This window comes from Indicator indicator, chromosome 13, assembly GCF_027791375.1.
Source record: "Indicator indicator isolate 239-I01 chromosome 13, UM_Iind_1.1, whole genome shotgun sequence".
NCBI lineage: Eukaryota > Metazoa > Chordata > Aves > Piciformes > Indicatoridae > Indicator > Indicator indicator.
In genome coordinates this window covers 7,268,956-7,295,544 of record NC_072022.1, presented here as the reverse complement: position 1 = coordinate 7,295,544, position 26,589 = coordinate 7,268,956, and the positions used below count along the sequence as shown (strand labels likewise).

General features: G+C 40.7%; 1 protein-coding gene across 1 annotated transcript in view; it reads right to left on the bottom strand.

The window, feature by feature from the left end:
* ACAP2 (ArfGAP with coiled-coil, ankyrin repeat and PH domains 2) overlaps nt 1-26,053 on the bottom strand; it is a 64,555-nt gene extending 38,502 nt beyond the window's left edge. Inside the window, exons 1-5 of the mRNA XM_054385963.1 lie at nt 26,001-26,053; nt 9,202-9,259; nt 5,317-5,436; nt 3,985-4,038; nt 317-375 (exon numbers count right to left, since the gene is read on the bottom strand). Coding sequence (XP_054241938.1) covers nt 317-375; nt 3,985-4,038; nt 5,317-5,436; nt 9,202-9,259; nt 26,001-26,053 — 344 coding nt within the window. The remainder of the gene's footprint in view (nt 1-316; nt 376-3,984; nt 4,039-5,316; nt 5,437-9,201; nt 9,260-26,000) is intronic.
* Between the last annotated feature and the right edge of the window lie 536 nt (nt 26,054-26,589).

The window sequence follows — 26,589 nt, the reverse complement described above, 5'->3', positions numbered from 1 at the left end:
TCCCTGTAGCAGAGGTGTTCCAAGCCCCTGATCATGCTTACTGACAAAAAACTTTGGTAAGCACTTCCACCCCCCCTAATGTTAGACAGTGGCAACATGTAATTAAGATGAGTAATTCCTACTATTTCAATTTTTTTGGAAGCTGGATCTAAAAGCCTCACTGATTTGGGGTAATTTTTTTCAAGCTTCAACACGCACTCCTCAATTTATGGCTGCCAATTTCCCGGAAAGGTGTTTCACCAACCCACTCTGATCAGATGTTTTTAAAACCTATTTTGCCTGTAATTTTCCTCATTACAAGTGCAAATTAACTTACTCTTTAACAAAAGTCTGAAGCTGTGCTTTAATTGATCTTTGGGTCTGGTCAAATAGGATCTGAAAGAAAAGCATTATTCTGTAGGTCAGTAACTTGGGGGTATTCATAACTTTTCATTTTAGACATATACATTATGCAGAAACAGATAAGAATTGTTATTAAATCAGTGTGTGTCTGATACCAAAATAAGGAACCTTTCAAAGCAGTTCTGAAATAAATAAAAAGACTAAAATAAGGAAAAATAACACAAACAAAAGACCTTTTGCTGGTCTTTTCTTAAATACTGTAGTTTTAAGGATAGACAAAAGCTCCTGGCATCATCATCTCTGATCCTGATAACACAACACATGCCCAGTTTCACAGAATATGTTTGTTATGACTATGAAAACAGTCAAGGTATATTACTGGACAAACAGCTTTGAAAAGAACTTTTATTATTCTTAGAGACCTTTGCAATTCAACCAGCAGCTGAAAGACAAATGAAACCATAGAAAGAACTTGCCCTTCTGGCAAAAACCCCACAACCAAACCAAAACAAGACCATACCAGAAATGAATGATGAAAATGTAATGTACATGATTGATTCACACCACTCCTTTACACAATGTTTGTAAAAAACACCCACTGCCAAAATGCTAAGAAGAATGGCTGCTGCTTTTTCCAAGATAAAGCGTTCCAAGCCATGCTTCTCAAATTTCTTACAGTTTGATGTGTCAAGGGAGAGAAGTAGAATACAATCTACTCATTTAAATTGTAAAGCTTGAGAAATTCATTAAATTTCCAAGGCCAAAGCATACCTGAATGTTAGACAACTTCCATTTTCTCTTACAGCCCCAGAAATTCTAACTGTGCAATGAAAACACAAATTGCTCCAGCTTCCCCCCTCAGAGTTTTTGGGCAGCATGGAACAGTTCAACAGCTACGGCACAAATCCTTTTGTCACTTATCATTGTGTAGACCACAAATGATGACTTAATCTCCAACTCCTCTATACCTCCCATTCTTCATTACACAAATATACAAGACAAGAAAAAAAAAAAATTAAAGAGGTGAAAGAACATAAGGAAGTAGTAGTTGGCCCACCTGAAGAGAATCTTTTCCAAAAGGTAGAGATCTTTAGCATGAAATAATTTTATTGAGAAATTCAAACCCTCAAAGTTTCAGGTCAGCGTATTTGGTTGGTGTTTTGTTTTTTGTTTTTTTCTTTTTTTTTTCTTTAATGTTCTCATTTTTCCTATTAATAAAATCTTTGAATGAAAAGCCATGTAATGCCAAGTGCCAACAGGAAAATCCCTACCAACTTGTTTCTATTTTCTAGAAACACTGAAGGAGGAAAACATTACTAAGTTTAATTTGCCCATTAAGTGTTACTACATCCTCCATCCAGCCTCCAGTTTCAGAAGTTTTCAAGACCAAACAGGATAAAACCCTAAGCAAACTACTCCAACCTCAGAGCTGACTCTGATTTAGGCTGGCAGTTCAACCAGACATCTCCTAACCAGAATTATCTTACACCTAATGGTAACACATATAGAAGATTCTGTTTGTATTCCCACTTTGGGAAAACAGAAACCCAACTAGAATAAAGAAAGAACTTCTTGACAAGCTGGAAGTCATGCTGGGACTACACCCACCACTGACATTTAAGCTTGCCAGTGCCTGAGGACTGCACCAATCAAGATCAATACAGACAGAGTATAACCAGATGGGAACTCAGCTGATTAGTGGACTCCCAAAACACAAGCCTTGCAGTTCTGCTTACAGTACTGAAGAGGGAAAAAAGTCCTATGCAGAAAAACACACACACTTTTTTTTTCCCCCCTAAAAGAAGAGACAATGAAGTGCCCAGACCACGATCTGACTGGATTTAGCCTTTGCAACACATTACTTTTCACACACTCCAAACCAAACCTAAGCAAGCTTCTATTTGCCACAAGCTGTCCAAGCTACTCCCACACTGCTGAATCAGCAAAGATGCTACCTTGGCCTGGTTCTTGGCCTTATTTCTAGCAAAGCCTATTACTAGAAAAACGATAATCATCCAGGTCTCAGTGGGACCATCTCCTACACCTTCCCTTTTTTATCTGGAGGATGCCACCCTCTTTTTTCTTCCCGTAGCTTCTCCCTGATGATGGCTCTCCTGCCAACTTCGTCAACAGCAGAGCTGACACTGAGCTACAAAGTCTTGCTGAAGTCAGCAGATTCACAGAAAGCAATGAGGGATCACAACATGTCTGACAAAACTCTCCATCAGAGCCCCATAACATGCTTCACTTCTTATATTTGTGTCTTTTGCTAAAGCCATTCCTCTACTCACTATGCACAGCAGGGAAATGGAGGAAAAAAATAAAACAGGACAGAAGTGAGTGTAATCCACTCAGATTTGCAGAGAGATCTTTAGTATGGTTTGTTCTTTGCTTTCTGACTTCAAACTGCCTTAAAGGGAAGGCTGTCCTGTGTCAAATTGTACCAAAGTCCTGTAAACTACAATAGTGTAGAACAACTGCAGCAAGAATATAGGACCTAGTTCAGATGTGTTAAAAAGAGCATACCATACAGCAAGGGCATGGTTAAGAGGGTAACCAGGAGCAAGAAGTGGGATTGAAAGTGTAAACAGGGACAGCCAACTGGATTCATCTACCCAGTCTGATCTGCAGAAATCACTGACGTCAAAGTAACACTTTCTTCCACTACTGCTGCTTTCAACCTTTGCACTAGATTGTCTCCATCCAAGTATCACTGTCTCTCCTCTTCACAGTTTTCACTATACCAGGGCTTCCTTTCCTCCTTGAAGCCTGCATTTTCAAAGAAATGCCTAATAAGAGAGTTTTTGGAAGCTAAGTTAATGCTAACGAACTTAATTTCAGCTGAAGATATTTGAACTGCATTCTCTATCTCATTACTTTTTTTTTTTTTTAAACACCACCAAGAGTTTAAGTGCTGCATATTTTCAGCACTTTGGAGACATTTCAATTGCTTTCAAGCAATTTGCTCAAAAACTGAAGAAAAGCAGTAGGGGCCCAGTGAAGAGGAAGAAAATAGAAGAACAAACACATCCCTTTGTCTTTCAGGATACAAGATTAAAATCTCGAGGGAAGAAAAAAAAAATGTTTTCAATCCAGACAAAACTGACCTTTCCAATGAAGTCTGCTATGCTAAAAATCACTATTAGTCTTAAATCCTGGCATTTTCTCCTTCCTCTACACTTGTTTAAATCTGTCATACTTCCAAAAAGATACTTAAACACAAACCAGAAGTGCTTCATTTTGTGCATTATAAAGGATGGAGAAAAAGTAGAAGTTGTGAAAAAGCATAATCATTTTTTCAGGCCACCCAAGAAATATGCTCATTGTTTGCTACTGCTGCCCATCAGTTTGGTGGAAAAAAAGATTAAACAACCCATTATTTACTCTGTTTTACTGCACTGGGTTTTAGTCAAGATTAAGAATACCAAACAAAAGCCAAAGTGAGATAAAAATCTGCAGAAAAGAGGATGTTTAGAAATGCTTCATAAACTAAACATAAATAAAATATTTCAAGTATAACATGAGAGGATTTAGTGCTACTTAAACCATGATGCTATCAACATGAAAATCTTCAGCATTATCCTGTTACCAGATATAACTGGAGGTAAGCTGCCATGACAAGTTTCAGCTAGAAACACTTACATTGTGATAATTGATCATCTCCTGTAAGGTGTCAGAGAACTTTGTCAAGCTGGTCTGTAAAGAGAGAAAAACAAAATGGTTTAAATCAAGCCCTACCAAACACGCAGCATGGAAGCAGCATTTCAGAAGTCCACAGCATTTGAGTAAAGAACCTAGAAATTAATTTTCCTTAGCATGATTATTAAATTAAAACTATCATGCTAGAAGGATAACATAGGAGCAATATCAAGTAAATTTATTGAAGTTACAAGCAACAAAAATGTTATTGCTACCCAGCTATATATAAAGAACCAAACTGAGAGCAAAGTAGGAAAAATTAACTTGACTAAGTTATGGAAAATTCACATAATTAAACAGATCTACAATATTGAATATTAACTACTTAATATTTATGAATGTTTAATACTCTAACTTTGAAAACCCTTCATGCAGCCATCTGTACACACACACTGTAGAAACCACTGGCTCTGTTTAGAAGCACTGACATCAATCTGTAGGATCAATGGCTCAATTTCAGTTAGAAAATTACCATCCCTAATGTATTTAGATAACTGCTTATTGCTTACACAAGTGTAACAGAATCAAATAATGTTTTATCAGTTTGCCATCACACTACACTTCCAGCATGTAAATTTCTAAACAACAGTTTCAGTTGCACACAGACTATACTGAAGTTCACAGGGATCATCTCTTTCAGCTAGTGAGTGGAGATGAATCACTGCAATTGATGTTCAACCACATAACCATTAAATACAGATGATATACACAGGGATATGCACATTACTACCTGGATATTACACAATTTCATACCCCATTACAAAGTAACACAGGCAGGAGATATTAGGTGTTCCAAATTTGCCTAACATCAGTATGAGGTTACTCCAAAGTGGGCTCTATCTTAAAAAAAAACCCAGTAATTCACATTTCTCTATATCAGAGAGTGCCAGTTCTAGGATCCAAGAGACCAGCTGAAGAAACGTAGTTGCAGAGAATTGGCTCATGACTAGAATCCCCTTATTTAACAAAGTAAATAGGGCTGCTGCTCACAGCTTCAATCTGGCTTTCTCTATTCCTGGCAAGATGACTATTCCTAACCTAATACATATTTTCTGGAATTTGGAAAACACTTTTCGTTGCAAGTTAAAGCTGAAACTAAACAGCACAGACACTGCACCACAGTCAAAAAAAAGCTCACTCTGAAGAGTTCTCAGAGAAAGACAAACAAAAGGCAAATAATAGCATAAACTTCATCTGCTTCTCTTACCAACTGTTACATTTTACCCTTTTAAGTTATGCTTTTCTCCTTCCATTTTCACCTCTTAAGAAACTTACCTCAACCAATGCATCTTTACAGGAATATTGTGCAAGGTCTCGAATTCCATTCATGAACTGCTTGTTGGCTGTGCAGAATGCTTTCCCAGTATCAATCATTGCAATACAAAGCTTCACCAGCTAAAAAGAGGCAAGAGAAAAGACAAAGTGGAAGTTTTTTGGTTTGGTTTTCACACTATCATACAAACAGGAAACACACTGACCTTAGTTAAGCCTAAGAAACAAAGACTTCAAAAGTTAAACTCTAAATTCAGAGCTCCTAGTGTATAGTGACAGCTAGAAGAATACTACTCTAGGTCAGCTGATACTCCATTGAGAAGGTTACTACTCTTTATTGGTTTTACTGTTATCTGGAATTTTGCAGATATTTCCTGAAAAGGGTGTACAAAAAGTACAGCAACTAAAACATAAGTGGTTAGGACCCAAGTAAATTATAAGTATTTTATGGTTTCCAAGCCAAAGAAACCCACACTACTTGTTTCATCTTGACACACTCAGAGTACAGGCACCAGAAGGCAAAAGGGTATGAGCAGAAAGCACAACTGAAGAGAGATTGTTCCACCTCAGAAGGTGAAATAATACATCTTCACTCATAAAACAGACTAGCCTTTCTCTGATGGGTTTCCATCCCTACCATTCACTACTTAGGTCAGCACCTTAACTACGACAGCACTCAAGTCTGATATGAAGGCCATCAGTACCTTGTGATGGATGTTTTCCCACTTCTGGAATCATTCATGCACTAGACCATTAATGAAAATAAAGAAGCATTCATGTGATCGTTAAGATGCTCTTTGGAGAGAAGGCTTAGAATTGAGTTCTAAGCTCTCTTCTGGAGAGAATCCAACAGAGAGCCACAAGGATGATTAGGGGACTTGAGCATCTCCCCTATGAAGAGAGACTGAGAGCCCTGGGGCTGTTTAGTCTTGAGAAGAGAAGACTGAGAGGGGATCTCATCAATGTCTATAAATATCTGAGGGGTGGGTGGCAAGTGGAAGGGGCCAGGCTCTTTTGGGTGGTTCACAGTGATAAGACAAGGAACCATGGGTTCAAACTAGAACATAAAAGATTTCACCTCAACTGAGGAGAAATTTCCTTATAGGGAGGGTGACAGAGCACTGGAACAGGCTGCCTGGGGGGGTGTGGAGTCTCCTTCTCTGCAGACTTTCAAAACCCACCTGGATGCATTCTTGTGCAGACTACTCCAACTGGTCCTGCTTTGGCTGGGGTTGGACCTGAGGATCTCTTGAGGTCTCTTCCAACCTCTGATACCCTGTGATACTGTGAGTTCCCTCACACTAAACCAAACTGACAAAAAAAAAAAAATCGGAAGACTGAACCTTATCTCTGAACAATTTTTCAAGGACATTACACAAATTTTCATGAAAACCAACACAGAAGTACTTGATACTATGTTAGGACAAGGAAACAATCCAAGTGACCTTCCTGTGTTATTTACACAGTAATTTTAATGCTGACTCAGATCTTCTTAGGAAAAGAAATCTGATCATCATCTCCCACGTTGTTATGAACGGCATGCCATGTTTGCTGGTTTGGGTTGGGACAGAGTTAATGTTCCTCAGGGTAGCTAAGAACAGGGCTATGGTGTGAAGTTGTCTGGCAACAGTGTTGATAATTCAGGGATGCTTAGTTAACTGCTGAGTGGGGCTTACACAGAGTCAGGACCTTTTCTGCTTCTCACCCCACCCCAGCAGAAAGTGGGCTGAAGGTGCAGAAGGAGTGGACACAGCTGGGACAGCGGATCCCACCCAACCAAAGGGATATTCCAGACCATATGACATCACACTTATCATATAAACCTGGGCAAGGAAGTGATGGCAGGTGTCTTCTCAAGTAACCACTACACACAGAGCCCTGCTCTCCTAGAGATGGCTGAACCTGCAGGCTCATGGCAAGTGGTGAATGAATTCCTTGTTTTGCTTGCCCAACTTTTGCTTGAATTATTAAACTGTCTTTATCTCAAACCACAAGTTTTTGTACTCTGACCCCTCCAAATCTCTCCCCCCTCCCAATGCAGAGGAGTGAGCAAGTGGTTGTGTGGGCCTTAGTTGCTGGCTGGGGTTAAACTATGACAGTCCTCTTTTGGTACCCAGCATGGGGCTCAAAGGGTTCAAGATAACAGCAGATCTGACTGGAATGTGCCAGATCAAATTTATAGCTGTGATTGCTAATCAGACATTAACTGACAGGCCTCTGTGATTGCCATGGGACCTTACTATCAGTCTAGTGCTCTTTTGCTTTCAGTTGCTTTCTGCACTGCTCATCTCACTCAGCTGTGCCTAGGAGCATTTGATAACAGCAATGGTGATGCACCTGGGCTGGCAGAGTACTGCTGCCATTTCTCTGCTGATATTCTGGACCAACTGGCACTCCAGTGTAAACTCAAGCCAAATGACTGTGACCTGTGAGTGAGTCCATGGAGGACATGGACACCCTGAAATGTCTGTGGCTGTAGGTGAGTCCACCCGAGAGCAAGTACATCTCATACTATCTGTGGCTGTGGTTATGTTTGTGCTACAAGTATACTTCTGAAAGAATTGTTGCCCAAGGGTAAATCCATGCTATTACAGGTACACCTTTAAAGCATCAGTTGCTGTGCATGGTCATGCTGGAACACATCAAAACATACATAAGCCCAGGACAAAGGAGGCACAATGCTGGGATAGTCAGTGGGGTGCTTAGTTGCTGGGGTTAAACCATGACACCCAGCTGCTTGAACAATGAGGAGAAAAAAAAAAAATATTTAAAAATCACTATCAACATGATCCTTTCTTTCCGTCATTTTTGCTTATGGTTCATAATCCTGAACCCACCATCATTTCTTCCAGCTGGGAAAACAACTCAGATGAAGTAGCCCAAAGTCATAACTGTGTGACAATAAAACTAAGTTCAGTATGACTGAGCAGAAAAAGTAATAAATCAAGTTTAGACAAATCATTACCCTCAGGCCAGTCATTTCAGGTCATAAACCCATCAGCAGTTCCACCTAAATTCACACCATATCAAAATTAAGTATTCTATATTTATTTTCAATTTAATTGCAAGCAGTAACAAAAGTCTTCAGACTTGACACTGACTTTATTTCTTTCTGCAGCCAACTCGCAGCTGCAGGAACAGAAATTCATATCCAAAAGGGAGCTAAGAAGGAGGGGGAAAAAAAAAAAAAAAAAAAAAAAGACATCTGCCTACCACACTAGAACACAGGCAAAACACAATTTAAACCATTTAGCATAAAAGCCACCCTAAAAATACTAGCAAAGAAAAAACAAAAGCCTTCAAATACTACCAGTTAGGTAACCAATAATTGGATTGTAAGGAACTGAAAAGATGGTACATATATAGTTTTCTATACATGCACAAACCATGACAAAAGGCAGGATGAATTATACAGTAGTTAAGCTCTCCAGATGAAAGTGAAGAATAAATACACCTATCCTGCTGTGACTGTGCTGCAGTCTACCAAAGCCAGAAAGCATTGACTTGGAATCTCTGAAAAAAAGGCTATCCAGATGTCCTCACAGCATGCAGCTGTCACCAAACATAAGCTCAGTGCAGGGATGGGCGTCACTGGCTTTTACTCACAGGAAAGCTGAGTTAGTTCACATGCAGTTCCCACTGTGGGGCTGTCACGAGTTTTGAGAGGGCCAGAGGCAAGGGGGTGTTGCACAACACAGCTGGGGGAGAAAGCCAGTTCTCAATGGCTGTGGCTACTGTTCCTCAAACCTGAGCCTCTGAGGCCCAGCTGTGCACTCAACCCAGATCCTTACACTTGGTCAACCACCGTTTCCCAGCTGTGAGCTTCAAACCAAAACCTAAACACACCTTTATTTTCCACAACAGCCACTGTTGAAATGAAAAGCTTACCTTGTCAAGTTTCAGTTCCAGTTCTGTCACATCTCCTTCTACTTCTTCTAAAGCTGCCCTGCAAGGTTAAAAAAAAACATTTTCCTGTAAAACTTCACACAAAAATACTCTAGGACTGGGAGAAGGGGGAGGGACATGTTAATTTAATCCTTTTTATTGCCATCATAGTTTCACTTAAGTTTCAACTATAAACCAGCATTTATTTTAAAAGAGCAAGAAGAATTGCAGAAAACTTCACAGTGAAAAGATGTAAAAAACCTACATCACTGATAAAACATCTCAGTAATAAAGATCTGAGATGAAATTATTAATCCTAACATCTGCCACACTGAGACAGGTCTCCTCTATCCTTGTGTAGCAAACAGTCTGTATGTGCAAAGGGACAGAAACAAAAGGACAGGAACAAGAAGTCTGAGTGAAATCTCTTAAGCAATTCTTTGGCTGACTCTCCTGTCTGAACCCTGCAAAACCTACAGCTACTTAATGAATGGCCTTACAATGAGATTACGAAAAATACAGCATTTGCCAGGAGCCAAATGACTTAGCAGTAAATTCAGATGGCACACTTGTTTATACCATTTGCCTCCTAGTTTAGACTGGTTGTAACTTTCAGGCCAGTCAAGTTTTACTTGACAGTAAATTTCCTTTCATTAAGCATTTCCAAAGCGTAACTTTTTTCTGGCTAGAGAGCTGACATTTCCTTTGGCACCTTCTTCCCTGATTACTACCTGAAAAATAAATGAAAAAATAGAAGAGGAAGGATGACACTTTGTTCAGAGTTTATGAACACTGCTGTTTCATCAGGCTATGGCCTTGAGAGCTTCAAAGTACTGACTCTTGGCAATGAATGCTGGACTACAGAAATCTATTCAACAGGGCTGGGATTTCACATGACAGAGTTTGGTAGGAAGAGCCCTGTAACTGAGTGCCTCATTCTCTCAGTCATCCCAGCAGAACTGTTCCCCAGCAGTAGTCTGCCTTGGAAAAAAAAAAAAAAAACAGCAAACTGGTAATAGGAAGTCTTCTGAAACACTTTTTGGAAAACTGGATGAGACACATTTCATCCCTATGAAACACTCTTCCTGGAAAAAGTGAGACAAGTCAGGGAAGTATGATTTGGAGCAGGAATTTAAGCCAGCTTTACCACTGAGGAGAGAGTACACAGGACCACAGCTTTACTGTCTCTTGCTAATTCCGTTCTAGTTCACATGAGTTCAAGCCAAGAACAAAAAAATAAAAAGCACTGGATCAGGCCCCAAACTCAGGAAAGGCAGTTTTGTGTTGTTTTTTTTTTTTTCCCCAAGAACAGTTCTGAAAAACACTGCCAATTGCCTGCAGTTCTCAAACATCCAGCATGACATTCCCAGCTTTTTGCAGATTTCACTAACACGTAGTTGCATTCCCACAGTTAGATTGGAGGGTTTATGTCTAAACACATTCCTGTTCAGTTACATTTGGGCTTCTGCCTCTTCTCTAGCATCAGACCATGAAGGATTTCAGGCAACAACTTTTCTTTTACTTTATTTTATTCTATAAATCATTAATTTTCATTCAAGTCTCTAGAGTTAAATCTTGTTTCAGAGAGCATTACAGGGAAAACAAACAAAGAAAAACCCTACACCACTAGAGTAAGGAAGTGTATCTCCACATTTATACTTCAATTGTGTATTTGCCTGTTTATAATCACAGTGCAACCAATTTTTATTTGTTTCTTTGGCATTAACATAAAAGCATGATTAAGTAGCTTGTTTACACTACTGCAGCAAGATCTGATAAGAATTATTTTTTTAGTGTCTTCAAATAGCAAATAGTTCTAGCTCCATAGGACTTAATGAGCTAAAACGCCTATGATTCAAGATGAAGAAGTAAGATAAAGGCAGTTAGAGCAGGTAGAAGGAAGACAACACATCTGCTCAGTAATTAAAGCTCTGTTCCAAGGGGAAAGCATTAAGACAGAATAAACTCAACTGGAAGTGAAATAACAGAACATCAAAAAGATAAAAGGCAGGTCAAGAAAGAAGTTAAAAGCAACACAGAAAGATATATGGGAGAAGGAAGACATACAGCCCCCTCCACCACTATGATTCATTTCAGGTCATCTCTGAATGATCACAGATGCCTGAAGCACCAGGTTGGTTCTCTGGGCTACTTCCTACCACTGCCACATGGAGAGAAGGTATATCTGTGCCCTACAGCTGAATATGGATCAAACAGCTGGTAGGTTCCAGTAAAATCCCAATTCAATTCTTTGTTTTTCTGCATAGAACTGGCTACTTTCACTGTTTCTGTCCTATAACAACTAGTAGAAAAGTTAGTCCCACATAACCATATTCACAGTAATAGACCAACACTAGATTACAAGCACAACTGCAATGGAAAGCATCAGACTACAGCTACATACATCCAATAATGGACTAACACCATCAAGCTCCAAAAATTGTTTTCATACCAGGCTATGGAACTCATTAAGAAGAGCTGATCTGAGCTGTGCCATGTTAACACTAACCTTGTTTTTCTTAATTTAATACTTTTCGAAGCCACAGAATTCAAGGGAGCATTTCTCTCTCTAGAACAGCTGTGTCAAGAATTACTTAAAATTCACAGAAAATCATAATCATTCTGAGTAACTTTCACATCTGCAGCCAAAAAAGTAATTCCCAGCTCATAGGAAGTGGTCATAGAACAGCTGAAGACCAAGTGCCAGACCCGACACGTACCAAAAGTATTGCTCCTTAGTGAAATGGGAGCTGGGAGCAGGGTTTGCATCAGGTTAATCTTAGCCAGAAGGCTCTGACATTATGAATAAGGATCAGATCTGCCCCAGTATCTGAGTCAAAGTCAAACATCTGTTAAAACACTGTGTGGCAATGTATAAAACCAGAACAGCTGCAGAAGGGTGGAGGACAGCTTTTATAAGTGAGCCATCTCCCATTCTCTTCATGCTCTGTAACAAGGACTTTCAAGAATGCATTTCTCTCCTCTGCTGTTCCTCCTTTTCTCCACCTCCCTTCCTAAAACACAGTTCCATTTGCTAGATACAGCTTCCTGAATGGTTGCAGCAGCAATGCAGGAAGAGTATAGATGATAGAAGAAAACTCAAGACCTAACTTAGCAGCCTTTTTAAATGAGGATAGAGTCACCAGTTACATAGCCCAGCATAAAACAAAGGAAAGATGAACTCCCTGGTATCCATCACAGGTGCTCCTCTTAACCAACCCATGAAAGACATTTTTTCCAGGTTAAGGTACCATGGGACTCCAAGAATCCCAGTAACTAAACAGAAGGATGACAGCTAAACTCTCCTCTAGAAAGATAATGGGTCACTTGTGCCACAAGCTGCAAACACACAATAAGGACGTAACTTAAGTCTGGACTAAAGCACTACATGCTGCTGACTGTAATACCAAGCACACAACTCGGTAATTGCAAGGGCTAAAGCTGGATAGAGCTGGTTCCCAACTGGCTGAAGTGAAAGCAACTGATCCTTCTAACTCATGTTAAGTACAAACCCAAGACAGAAACTAGTAGAGATTGGATAGAAGCTATGTGTGCACCCCACAGTGGTATCGCAGCTCTAGATAAGTGTAAAAATCAAACTACATCAAAATCACCAAGCACTCATGCTATAACTTTGTGATACCAGACATAGCTTTCAACCTGTGCTGCCCAGATTCTGACAAAAAGATGAACAGGATAATGATTTTTTATCAGTTTGATCTCATTTATCAGACTGAAGCAAAAGCAGCAAAATCAACACTGGAGTTGCTCATGGATCACTCCTGACAGTGTCTGCATTCAACACCCTCACTAACAGAAGGAAATAGGACTAAGTCATTAAATTTCTTACAATGACATGAGAATTTAAAGCAAGGTAACCTCAAAACACCTTAAAGACAACTTGGGGAAAAAAACCCCACAAACTACTGAATCTGAAAAACTGGAAATTATGAGATACCAAAATGCAAAATCCACCTGATGATTTACAGGAATGTCTCCTCCTGTGTATCAGAGACCATCAAGTGATAGACAGCAAAAAAGGCCAGTAGACATGAATCAGAAGATGGACTACAAGCTGTAAATATGATGTAAAGGTAAATTAAAATGCAGGTGGATCACACAAGATACTACACTTGCTCACCTAACTGGTCTGTATGCTCTCTCTCCACACATAGTTGTTGCACCTTGGTATCACACTTCAGACACCAAGCAATAGCTTACAGATTAGTTTAGAAACAAACACAGACTAACCGCTGAGGGTAAAAGAAGGCTGGGGGAACACACATAGGAGACCATGAGTATTATCACTGTACAGAGAAATGCAATGCTGACAGCAAAGTCCTCCAGATAGAAAAATACTGTGAATACCACAGGAAAGAAACTAGCAATGCCGTAACACACAACAGTGAGCTCTATTGGGCACACACTACAAGCCTCAGTAACTCATCTCCTCTCTCTGCTAAAAAAACTACAGATCGACACATTTCAACAAGAGCCTATAACATCACACCACTGTGGTAAAAACACTAAAGGGGAAATAATTTCCCTCTGCTCCACCCAAAACAACTTCTAACAACTTTAACACTCTTGACCCTCTCCACTTGGAATGAGAATGGAGGATGGAAGTAACACAACCTTCTCAGGCAACTGTTACCATGCTCAACCCTCAGTGCATGCAAATGACATGCACTGCTGCATCCTCCTACCATCTCTTTCTACTGTGCACCTAAATCCAAAACCCCACACCTATACCAATCACCTGAACTCCACAATCTACTAGGTCCTCACCCTCTCCTAGAATTCCATGTACTCCGTTGAAATAGCCTGTAGCTGCAGGTTTTTCATTTTGGTAATATCTTTCTTTTACAAGCATAGCCCCAAATTTGTCATAACATTCCAGACTTAGCCTGGTGACAGCTAAATAAAGGGCAATTATCTCTTCTCTCAACTTGCCAGCTATGCTCTTGCTAATGCAGTCTGGCAGATCTACCCTCCAGAATATGAACAGCTGCTTCCCCCAATCATTGTATACTTCATATGATTTCCTTCATCTATCATTTAGATATAAAAAGGTATCTAGAGGCTTCTTAACCAAAATGCTAACAAGGAGTACACTTGTTACATATACAAGTATATGTATACATGTATAGATGTATAACACGTATAACAGCATCAGACAACTACAGATTAAAAATGAAACATGACATATTAAGGGACAAATAAGTCAGAGACTGAACAATAAAGCCTAATAACCTTGGATACATACAAGAAGAGTTGTGTAACTTATCAGATGTGTCATAACCATTACTATGGTCTAAAGAAAGAATGCTGTTGTAGCCTGTCACAGAGCCTATTGAAGTCTTGGTTTGGCACCACAGAGATTTTTCCCCACTGGCACAGCATCCCTCCATGCTGAGGAACAGATGATGAATGCTCCCTGACATACCAAGAGAAACTTCCTCAGTCATGCTGAAAGTCAAACTGATCTATTAGCCTTGCAGCTGCATTTAATGTATCCATACAGAGTCTATAAGGGCATTTGTGCTACCTGTAGGCCCTGCATTCTTGATCTTTCTTTTTCATTATTCGTTTGCAGTAAATTGCCAGAAATTCCCAACAGTGCTCTTTTCCCAATAGTTTTCCCTCTTATGTTTTTCCCTAAGCTTTTTTAGCTGAAGAAAGCCTGATAGTTAGCGAGCCTAAGTAGGAAACGAGCAACCCTTTTCTTCCACAAAGATTCTGGTAAGCAGGATTTTCTTCTCCTTTCAACTTAAGCATTACGGTCATTATGAGACAGTTGTTAACAAAAAGGGAACGCAATGGTGACCATGAGAGCTTCACAGCGAAGTTGATTCCATTGCTAAATGTAAACTCAGATAATGCTGCAACATACCACACAATACCTGCCCTGCACATCCCAGGAATGAGAAAAAAGGTTTTCAGAAGGCCTTACTATCAGGTAAGGAAGTAGAACTACAGTATCAAGATGTCGCAACAAAAACAAGGGCAGCAGAAACAAGCTCAAGAAACTGATGGTGCTGTGCAGAAACTTTTTCTTGGTGAAAACTCACAAGCATCCCAGGGCTGCTTTAATCTTTTATATCTCAGCAACTACCCAGAAGCCTGAACACAGAAGCAGCAGCAGAAGTGAAGGATTTGAACATTTTCAAACACATAGTGAGGTCAGGAAACGGAAAGATAAGTTTAAGCATGAAGCAACCAATTGCAAAGCATGTAAGGTAGGACATCACTCCACCTAAATACTACACACTATTAGCCTCAATATCTAGAGTTCCTAGCCAGGTGCTAAGGAGCCATATCAACTTTTCTTTTAAAAGCTGTAAGCAATAATCATCTGAGCAAGACTGGAGAAATTAATTCCTGATTTGGAAAGATACTCCTTGTGTATGTCAAATGCAGCCAATATAAATGACACGGTAGGTGTCCCTGAGAAACCAAGAGTAACTGTCACTGCATTCCCCCAGTATATCACTCTCAGAATTAGCACGTATCAGTATCAGAACTGTAGAGAAAACCTCCTATAAAGCAGAGGCAACTGGGTCTCAGAGTATTCTGTAATTAATCAAAGAGCATTCTTTACAGATATCACATCACCTCAATCTAAGTCTTGTGCTTGCTTTGATTTTGGAAAAGGAAGGCAAAATCTGTCTCTCTGTAATCTCCTTAGTTGATAACTTAAGCCTACAACAGTTAGTAAAGTTCTGTTGAGTAGAACCTGTAAGATGGCAAAACATTTATAACAAGAGCTCACCATGTTTCACAACAGCTAAGGACTGGTAGCTCTCTACAATTCCAGTTAATTCCAGTTATATCAGATGGATCCTCTTGATTGAAACCAGAGAAAAGCTTCAGATGGGCTATGAAGACTGAGTCCCCTACACAAGTATTTACCCTTTTTGTCCATTTCAGAAGCAGAATGTTTTGGCAATACACTTAGATAAAATCAAAATGCTCTATTTGACAGTCAGAAGAGAGGTTGCAGCTTTGTTGCAATAGACAAATTCTGGACTTCAACTTGTTTAGTTGTTAGATCTATGTGTATACACCTAAGTGTATTTAACATGAAAATTAATAGTTTTATCTTGTAGTTTTACCCTTCCCTTACACCACAAGGTCTATCTCACACTGCAGCAGCCAGTCAAATGATCCAATCTCAAGATAACAGAGCACACAAGCATTAGCAGCAGCAGGAGAACACGGTGCTACATACATTTATGGAAAACCTGGTCTCCTTTCCTATTCACTCCTCTCAAATGATAATGGGTGATCTATTTAAAAAAATCAGCATGTGGAATATTATAAACATAAAAACTACAAAATGCATATGGTACACCCACAGCCCTGGAAAGAGTTTAAATATTCCTTGGGTACACTCAGTATCTTTTCTCCCACTACTTTTAGTCATCAGGAGATGTTAAAGGCCCTGAGCTTTCAGTCATCAATGCTAGTTGCAGGTAAGTTGTTTCTCAATCAAACAGAAGCTTATATATAATTTATTAATTAGTTACTAGAGATTTTTCATCTTAAATCAACTATAAATCTTTGTAAACAAAATCTTGCCAGACAGAAACCTACAACTTAGAAGATATTTCGCTATAGTAGGCACAGTTAACACTTCATCTTGTCCTTTTCATAATTCATTTTGGGATGACTTAAGTAAGACAGAATAAAGAGAACTTAACCTTCAAAAATCAGATACCTGACAACAGAAAGCAAGCACTTCAGGAATTTAAATGAGTACCTTTTAAGAAAACCATTTCTAAAAATGGAAGACTCTTCTGGAGAGTAATCCTATGGAGAGGGTGTGCACATGTACACACACCTTTTTTAAAACAGAGTTCAATTTAGCAGCAAATTCAGCTAGCAGTTGTATCCTCAATGAAATCGCAGAGATTCTTCAGTCATCTTAAGCAGTTTTTATCCTCAATAACAACCCTCCCTAGCAAAGCTAATACATTTGTTCTGTTCTTGCAGTATGACTTACCTGATCAAATACGGATACCTACGCATAAACACTTGAGTTACTCATCCCAAATCACCTTTGGAAGACACAGAACAAGCCATTTCCAGGGTGCAGTTCACCTTATTCTAACCAATGTGGCTAAAACAAATCAAGAGGCACTTAGGGTACAACTATTTATCTTCATTAAGATTTAAAGGAGCTTAAGCCTAAGAACTGCCTTAAGAAAAGACAGCTACACAGTAGATGAGATGAACTATTTTTCCTGTTTGAGGAAGTTAAGAAAGGAGGGCCCTATTTCACTAATTACTCAACTCTTCATACAGACAGGAACTCCAACCAGCTTACATAAATGCTACATATCTAGATGTGACTGCTATTTTCAGCTCAGCACCAAGTTTTTTTAATGTCTTTTGCTAGTCACAGTTAAGATCACAAGGCTTAACACTTCTCCACTTAATTTTTCTTTTTTACCCACTTTGCTCTTCCTTAGGTCATCTTAAACCTAAAGTGTTTTAGCAGCAGCACACTACATAAAAATAAAGATATTGTAATAACACTATCTTTACACTAGAGTCAAATGAAGAGTCTGACTACTTTCATTAAGTCCTCTAGAGAAGGCAGGAAGGATGATATTCACAGCCAGAAGTTAGACTTAATACTACACATCTTTCCTTTGTACCAAAAGAGTGAATTTGACTCAAATTTCAAACCACAACATGTAATTCTAAACATCAGTACACAAAATTTTGTTACATGATCTACAGTGTTACATTAGTAATTGAAGACTATATTTAAAATGCACAGAAATGTGGAGTGTGTTTTCTATCCATGTGTTCCTACTTAATATCTGGAGTCCAGAGGGATGGAAATCTGGAATTCTTTTTGCATAGGCCTTGTTGGGTTGTTTTAGCTGCATTAAATGAAATACATTTCACCACATATGGCTTCTCCAATTTCTCTTTGTCTTATACCCAGCTCAAAACACAATAATACGTATTGGAAATTCAGAAATTTCCAAGTCACACTATGCAAACTGATCACTAGTTCTGCTTTATGTTTATCCATACAAAATTGTCAGCAATGGTCTTCCTTTAACAACTATTCATAAATTCATAAACAGAAAAAAGTAGTTTGTTTGTGTGTGTGTGCTGACTACTGTTAGACTCTGGTGCAAAACCACAAGACAGCTATTTAAATCCCCATTACTGTTGACACAAGAACTCTAAAAATTATTCTGCCCCACCATGCCTGCAGTATTTAAAGTCTTAGAATTTCAAACAGAAAACTTAGAAATCAAAGTCTGAATTACAGAAAGATTCATGCCACACGTCTGACAGGCATTCCTTGTTCAAAACCTCCTCTCATTCATAAAACACTTGAAGGAACTGCTTTGCAGCAAATTGTTTTCTTAGCCTATCCTTCTGTCTTCTCATCTTGACGAGGTATACAGGACATAAATTTCTTCTCTACACACGTATACCTTATTTACGGTGCAACAAGACAAAACAACCGATTTACTCCAGGTCTGAGGCCTAGCTACTTTTAATATTCATAAACTAAATGTTAACTGTCAAGTAATTATTCTGATGCATATGCAAGGGCTTCTCTCAAAGAGATCCTCAGGAAAGCGACACAATCATGAAACCATCAAATACCTGGTTGGAAGGGACCTCCAGGATTATCTGGTCCAACCTCTGTTTGGAAAACCACTGTCTATAGACAGGACAGCCCAGTATACTGACCAGCTGAATCTTAGAAGTGTCCAGTGTTCTGGAATCTACCACTTCCCTAGAGAGATGAGGGTTTTAGTCTGCTTTACTGGACTGCTTAAAATTGTTCAGTTTAAGATCATAATGATAATATCTAATATTTCTTGTGCTCCTGATCTAATCTCTTACCCATATGAGAGAGCAGCAACAAAACCAGGATTTACACTGTCACACAGAAGCATGGATAACTCCTGCATATATTAAAGAAATGCCACAGTCCACATGCTATTCTGTACTTCCTCAGAATGACCTCCATTGCAGATAGCTACTTCAGCTCTTCTTTTAGTTACAACTCCACAGCTACCAAAAAGCAAACCATCTGAACTATTGCCTAAACTCACAGGGATATCTGAATCTCAAACAAGCAGCAGGGTATCTGCTCAAAACGATCACTAATGCATTTGCAAGGTTTAAAGTTCTACACGTTTTTGAACTGAACTCTGCATGTACAAGTGAGAGGCAAAAAAAAAAAGTAACTAAATTAGAATTTATTCTTCTATTTCCTGCCCACGTAAACATAAGGCACTGCAAGACATCACATCAAGTAACCACATGGTGTTCTTCGGTGAGGTATTTTGCACTCCCTCATGACACTTTGCCATTTCCTTCTCCTTAAGATATCAAATTAATTGATTTACACCAAAAGGCCTCCATCAAGACCCAGGCAAAGGGTTCTTGGCTCTCTAAACTATGATTTCAGCAGGAGTGTTTCTGCAGTCAATGAAAATGACTTTGCTTTTCCTCCCACAGCAGGCTATCAGGAGGGAGTTTGCTCTGGGGACTTCTTAGAATTATTTACCATAGTAAAACTTTACCAATAGCTCAAGTTTCAGTCGTATTGTTTACTGCACACAGCAAGAACAGGAAAAGTGCTAACTCTAAATACTATATTTCTGAGTACAAGGTTGTCAAGAAGAGGACACTGCTAAGATAGCTAAATAAGCACATTTACTATTTGGTGGCAAATGATTTCCACAGATACACAGAGGAAAACACAAAGCTACCCACAGCCCACCTAGCTTAAGATAGACTGATTTCTATTTTACAGTTGCCCATTACCTAATGAATATTCTAACCCTGCTTTCCAGAGATTTAACACTGATATTCCTCCCCCCTCAAATACAAACCTACTATCTCCATAACCTCAGTTCTTAATGTAATTACATGAGATGTGCTTAGCCAACACAAATGAGGCACTCCAGGCTAAAGAACCAAACCTCTTCAAATCTATATTTAACACCTGGAGAACTGTAATAGCTTGTATAATTACATTAGCATGGCACATACACATAAATAAGCTGCCCCAATTCTGCAAGTACTCACAAAAGATCAGGCTTAATTAATATCAGTTCTTCAGCAACTGATCCTGCTGCTGTGCTACAGCAACATGTTAACCAGCAGATTCTGTTACTACTTCAGCTGTAAGCTCCATTCTCAGCATGTGGGGTCTTTTAAACGTTCCCAGATAAAAACTTAGAGACCAAAAGCAAAGAAATTAATATTTTAAGCTTCTACTACCAATTTAATATATAGTTAAGATTTTTCAGTTTGCTGTTACTCAACATAAATCAGAATCAGACAACAGAGAAACAGAATCACCATTAAAGCCCCCTAACCTGCTTTGCAATTCATGAGAGAACTTTTTCTAAATTCAGACAATTTAGGAGCACTTGCCAAATCAAGGGAACGTGATTTCACAACACATTTCTCTAATCTCTATTGGGAAGGACTGTTACAATTTACTAGCAAATTTGAAAAAGGCTTTCAAATATTTCACTGTAAGAGATTTCGATGAATGCACTTCAGAGGGCTCTTAGGCAAAGCTTCCAAAATAGTCCTCTCTCCTTAGGTCAATTACTTTCTTAATGTACATTTGAAAGATATAGTCACAGATTTAAAAATAAGTAATTGTCTAGAGTCTGAGTAGAACAGCACAGTCACTGTCATCTCCACAAAAGCAAAGGATTAGAAATCTAGAAGCACTTCAGCAAACTCCGTCAGAGTCCTAGCAGTAAGGACAGAGATGATGTATAACCCACCAGGATCCCACTAAGACAAACCTGTACATCACAACACTTTAGTTATGAACAGTGCTGTTCTGCAGTCACTTACTAGAAACTCTGAACATAGCCACACAACTATGAAAAGCAGTAAACACAAGCTTACAAGCAAACATTTAGCAGCTTTCTCTTCCCACTTGCTGATTTTTGGTTGCTTGGTTGCTCTTTGTTTGGCATTTTTCCCCCCTGTTCTTCAGCAACACTTTCCACCTTGCCTTGCCAAGTAAGTTACAAACTTGTTTTTCAGTCCCAAACACTGAGGGCACAAAGCCCTGACCAAAAATTTCTTTGGAAATTTCTCCTAAAACAGCTAGGTAAATCTGAGCAAAAGAGTTCTTGGTGATAAACCTTTTAACATCTTAAACGTGGCTGAGTTTAGCCACGTGAGCAGCCTCGGTGATTTCAGCAGTACCACAACCACATTCAGACCACCTGTGCTGTAAACCATGCTGGATCAGAAGGGTTTGCTTGCTGCTGGCAGTACTGTCATGCAGCAGGTCACCCCTGCCCCGCAGCACCATATTCACTGCAAGTCAACAGAGAAGGCACAAGCTGACTGATGTTCTGATTTCTGTGCTTTCTTTCTTCAGCATGTAACTGACAGACTAAAGTGTTTAGTTAGCACACAGCAATGCCCCTGACTGCTGAACAAGACCTACCCCAAATAGGTTAAATAAGGCACTTTCTTACACTACTCATATTTTAAAGTGCCCAAATACTGCTCCCTGAGAAACTTATGCTTACTGACTGAACTCTGGTTACAGAGTAACTGAACCGGGGAGGGGGAACAAAAAAAAAAAAAAAAAGTAAAAAAATCTTGAAAGCCATCAGGTAGCATGAGTGACCTGTTCAGACTGAGTTCCCTGCATAAGCATGAGGTGCATCTCAGCTGAGCCCATGTAGATGGGCAAGAACCAAAGCCACAGAAAAGCAACACCCATACCCAGGAACACCAGTGGCAAGTCAGTCTGTCTCACACCACAGGCCTGCCTACACAAAGCAATGCTCTAGTTCAGTCTCAACGGATGACTCCTCAGACTAGCCCCTTTGCACAGGAAATGCTATAAGCACCACTTCCATCTAGAAAGTACCCATGATATGCTTGTACTAAGAATGGTAATTGGCAACAGTTTCATTTATGTTCTCTCATCTACCTCAGGCATCCATTATCTGTTCTGCAGCTGGGGTCTCAGGAAGCAAATACAAATTTAAATACAAAAAAGTTTTGAAATTCAATAGGTAAAGATAAGAAAAACTATCTCCCAAAAATTTACAACTTCTTACTGATGCATTTTTACAGACTGGAACAGACTGAGGGTTTTTCTAAAGAGTTCTTACAATTGCATACATTACAAGCAACAGAATGTTGCCTTTTCTTTTATTTGTTGTTAATCAAGACTGTTAACTTACTTGCAGCAGCTCTATATCCACATCACTAAAACTTGCCTCTGTAAAAACGTAGGTTTTGGAGTGATTCAAGTGGCTGCTACAGCACAAAACCTCACTCATTAAGAGAAAAAGTTCTTTAGTTACCCAAAAAAAAAAAAAAAAGGCAAATGAAACACCAAAGTGAAAGCCCATTCCATTGAACTCTGAAAAAATTCTCATTGTTTAAAGTATTATTTCACAATATTATTTGCATATAAAAAAACCACTCCAGAAATTCCTGATTATATACACACAACTTGCCAGCACAGCTCAGTTCCTACTACTCAAGGCCTTCTCCAAGGCCCCTCCCCAAGCAGCTTCTTCATTCGATGCAAAGTCATCGACAGGCTGTTGAAGAACTGCAAACATTTCCACGCTAGATCTTTTGGTCTGTCCACACTTTAAGAGAAGGAGCCATGAAGGAAAAGCACCTGACATCAGCACAACTCTTTTCAAAGCAAGTTTAAAAAAAATATGATTGCAAATCTGCAAAAGCATGCCTGAATTCACAGCCTTTCCCAAGTCAGTTGTAAACCTCAAGTTTCCAATCCCAGGCTGATCTGGTACATCCTAAGTTTACAAACCCAGTGATGCAAGAGGCCACCACTGCTTCAGGTTTTATAATTGAAAGCTTTCTTTATCTACTGAGGGGAGTGGAGGTAGACAACACACATTCCTCACAGTGCCATGAAATAAGCCACTGTACTTCTGGGGTGAATCCCTAAAGCCATTATCATCTAATTACCTACCAGCAGCTCAACAGTGACAACCCATGCTCCCTTCCTATGCGTATTACGCAAACAAACCAACCTTGATTTCTTTGATTTGGGTAACTACCATAGCCCCAATTACAGCTCACAGCACAAACAGATCAATGTGAACTGCATGAAAAACAGATAAGCCAGAAAGCCATGTGTCTGAGGCTGGATGTAGTAGCATGTGTTACAAGATTTAAATAGCTCCCTGTGAAAACAGGGATTTGGTGACTCAGGAACTCTGATTCACCCATGTCCTCCCAGTTCTCTCCATGACTAGAAGAAAGCAAACTATATGACATTTCTGCACACTCTATATCTCCCAACAGGTTTATGTAACTGCTCCAACAGGTATACCAATGGGAAGGACAGAGACTACACCCACCTGATCAGCAAGGTCAGGAGAGAGCTGCAGCTCTGCTTTGAGACAAGGAACACAGCACCAGAAGGTGGCTTATGTCCACACTACTCCCTGCAAGAACACTAGGACTTTGTAATGACCTTGCTCTATGTCAGTGTCTCTATCATCCCTTAATAAAACCACTGCAGTAAACTTCATTTAGAAAGTTTCTGGTATTTGGATTAGGTAACTCCTAAGAACACCAAGAATGACAGCTGTAACAGAAAATACTAATGACTAATAATGAAAGACACTAACTTTGTTCAGAAACACCGCAGGATTTTTGCTTCATTCTTTTAACCACCTCCTATCAGTTAAAGGTTGGAAGGATGCATTGGTGACAGCAAGTGATTACACCAGAAGGTGTTCTGCAATTTCTTCAGAGGTAGTAGTATCAACAACTGTCAGAATGACCATAATGTACTAAAAGACTCTGACAAAGGGGGATTTCAGTTTTTCTCCTTGAAGGAATCAAGAGGGAAAAAAAGGAGAATGATACAAAGTGAGATCAAATCAACTAGCAGCTCTTAACTTGAAGAGACAGCAGCACACTTCTGCTCACAAATTTTAGTCATAATTTCTTGCTTTCCCAAGTGTATTCTATACTTCAACAGGTATCAGCAATTAAAGTACATATATATTTAATGGTATCATTCTAAGGTTAAATTAAGCCAAACTACGACTGCATTGTCACCAAACAGCATAGATCCACGCTAAACAGTTGTGTCAGAATGTACTTGTATTAGCAAGCATGTCCAACTCTAGGTGAAGTTTGGGGAGTAGCTGAGCCAATGCACAAGCTCCCAGCTGCATCAGGGGAGGTCTCACTCCCCAAATCCTTACTCTAGCCTTACTTCTAGCAATGAAGTTTCCTATTCCTTCTCCCCATCAGCTTTAGTAGGTTTCACACCCCTTGCAGTGTTTCCTCAACCTAGAAAACCATCCAGTGTCTTCTGCCAGGGTAGCTAGCTTACTGAAGGATTCAACAATACAAGTTACAGTCATCAGAAAAATCCACAGAGAAGCAGCCAAAGACAAGCTGGCTGCAAAGACAGAAGCAAAGGAGAAAACTGGGAACTCGCAAATTCTGCCAGGAGTAAGTTATTCAAGCCTTCTTCTCCAACTTCCTCCAAGTCCCACAACCACATGATTGCTAAAGTTAACACAAGAGGAGGTGTGAACATAGAGCCAGAGACCAGAGGAAAAGCAGGACTGTTTCCCTCAACAGTCAGAGCTCACCTAATTTGTACCAGCCACAGAATCACAGCCACTCCAAACATGAGCTCAGCATGGGACAGAAGCACAGCAGTGACACATCACATGAAGTCACGGAGCTGTTTTCCTCTCCATCAGCTGGCAGGGTGATATCAGGCACAGGAAATGGGCCTAAGTGCACGGACCAGCCACACATCCAACACACGCAGAATCACGTTGAGTAGACACAACGATGGAAAACATTTACACAGAACAGATAAAAACACACGAAAAAGTGGAAAGTTGTCCAACTTAGACAGAGAAAAGCCTACATCAATGACAGCCAAGCGGTCACTCGAGTCGGGAAAAACAAAAGAGTACGTGCCCTAGTCTGACAATGGGAAGTAAGATTATACCGAGCTTGTTTAGCACTGGCACCCCAACAGAGGGCAGATCGAGTACGGATGCATGCAGCAGACGCAAGCAGGAGACACTGGAAGCTGAAGTGTAAGCACAGCTCTGATGAGCACAGAGGCAGACCACTGGGGAGTTCACACTCTTGAGCTTGAGCAAGCATTTCTTCAGCTGCTGAGCATTTCCTGCACCAGCTGCCTGCCACCCTTCTCTCGCCAACATTTGCTCAAATGCGAGTGACCCCCGCAGCGTTCACTGCGGACTGTGCTACTTCCACGGGAGCCCCAGACCCCGTGCATTGCCCATCCAGTCCCAAACATGCTGCCCCCTTTCCTCGTACTCTCCACCGTCTACGTCTCCTTCCTCCTCGGAATCCATCCGCACCCCAACAAAGCCCTCGTCCTACAGAGCCCCACAAAAGCCCCTTCCCCACACACGGTTGCTTGACCTTCTACGAAATTCCTCATGGTCACTCTCTGGACACACACTGCCCCTGCCCTGCCACCCCCCACCCCCCGCTCAAACACTGCGCCCCATATCCCTTCCTACATAACCACCTCCCCGCAACAGCCCCGGACCCAGCCTCTCTCCTCAGAGCTGACGGCCCACCGCTCGCCATCGCTCTCCAGGAACCCCACAACTCCCATTCCCTCAGCCCGGCCTACCCCAGCAGCCCCTTCCCCACCCTGCCGTCATATTCGTTTTCATCAACCCCCTGCGTGGTCCCCAACACCCTTCACCACTCCATCGTGGCCCGGCCCCCCGCAAGACCCCAGCCTGGCCCCTTCCCGACGGCACCTGAAGCGCGGCGAGTCCTTCAAGCACTCCTCGAAGTCCACGGTCACCTTCATCCTCCCCTGCCGCGGGGCGCGCCGCTGCCGCCGCTGCTACTGCTGCTGGTGGCGGCGGGGCGAGCCCGAGGCGAGCTGAGGCCGGAGGCCGGCCGCCGGGCGGAGCTAGGCGAAGGCGGTGCTCAAAGACAGGCGGCGGGGCCCGACGGCGGGGCAGCTGCCGCGGAAACGCCGCGCAGAGTAACACCCCTGCCCGCCTCCCGCGCCCAACCACGACTGACGGCCCGAACAACCAATGGACTGCAACTAGCGGCACAAATCGCCAATAAGACGCCGATATAGGCAGAGCTTCTCCCAAATCGGCGTGGGGCGGAGGAAGGACATCCAGTCACAGGAGCCGGGGAGCCTTCTGACCAATCACAAGGCGAGAAAGGAGGGCATAACAGGAAGACAGCCCAGTAAGCGGGCCACGAAGAGGAGACTGCCAACGGCCGGGCTACTTCCTTATCGGACGCCCTAAAGAGTGATGGCCCGGCAAGCCAACGGAGAATCTGCCTTCGGCCTCCCACCAATTGGCAAGATCCAATGCCACGAAT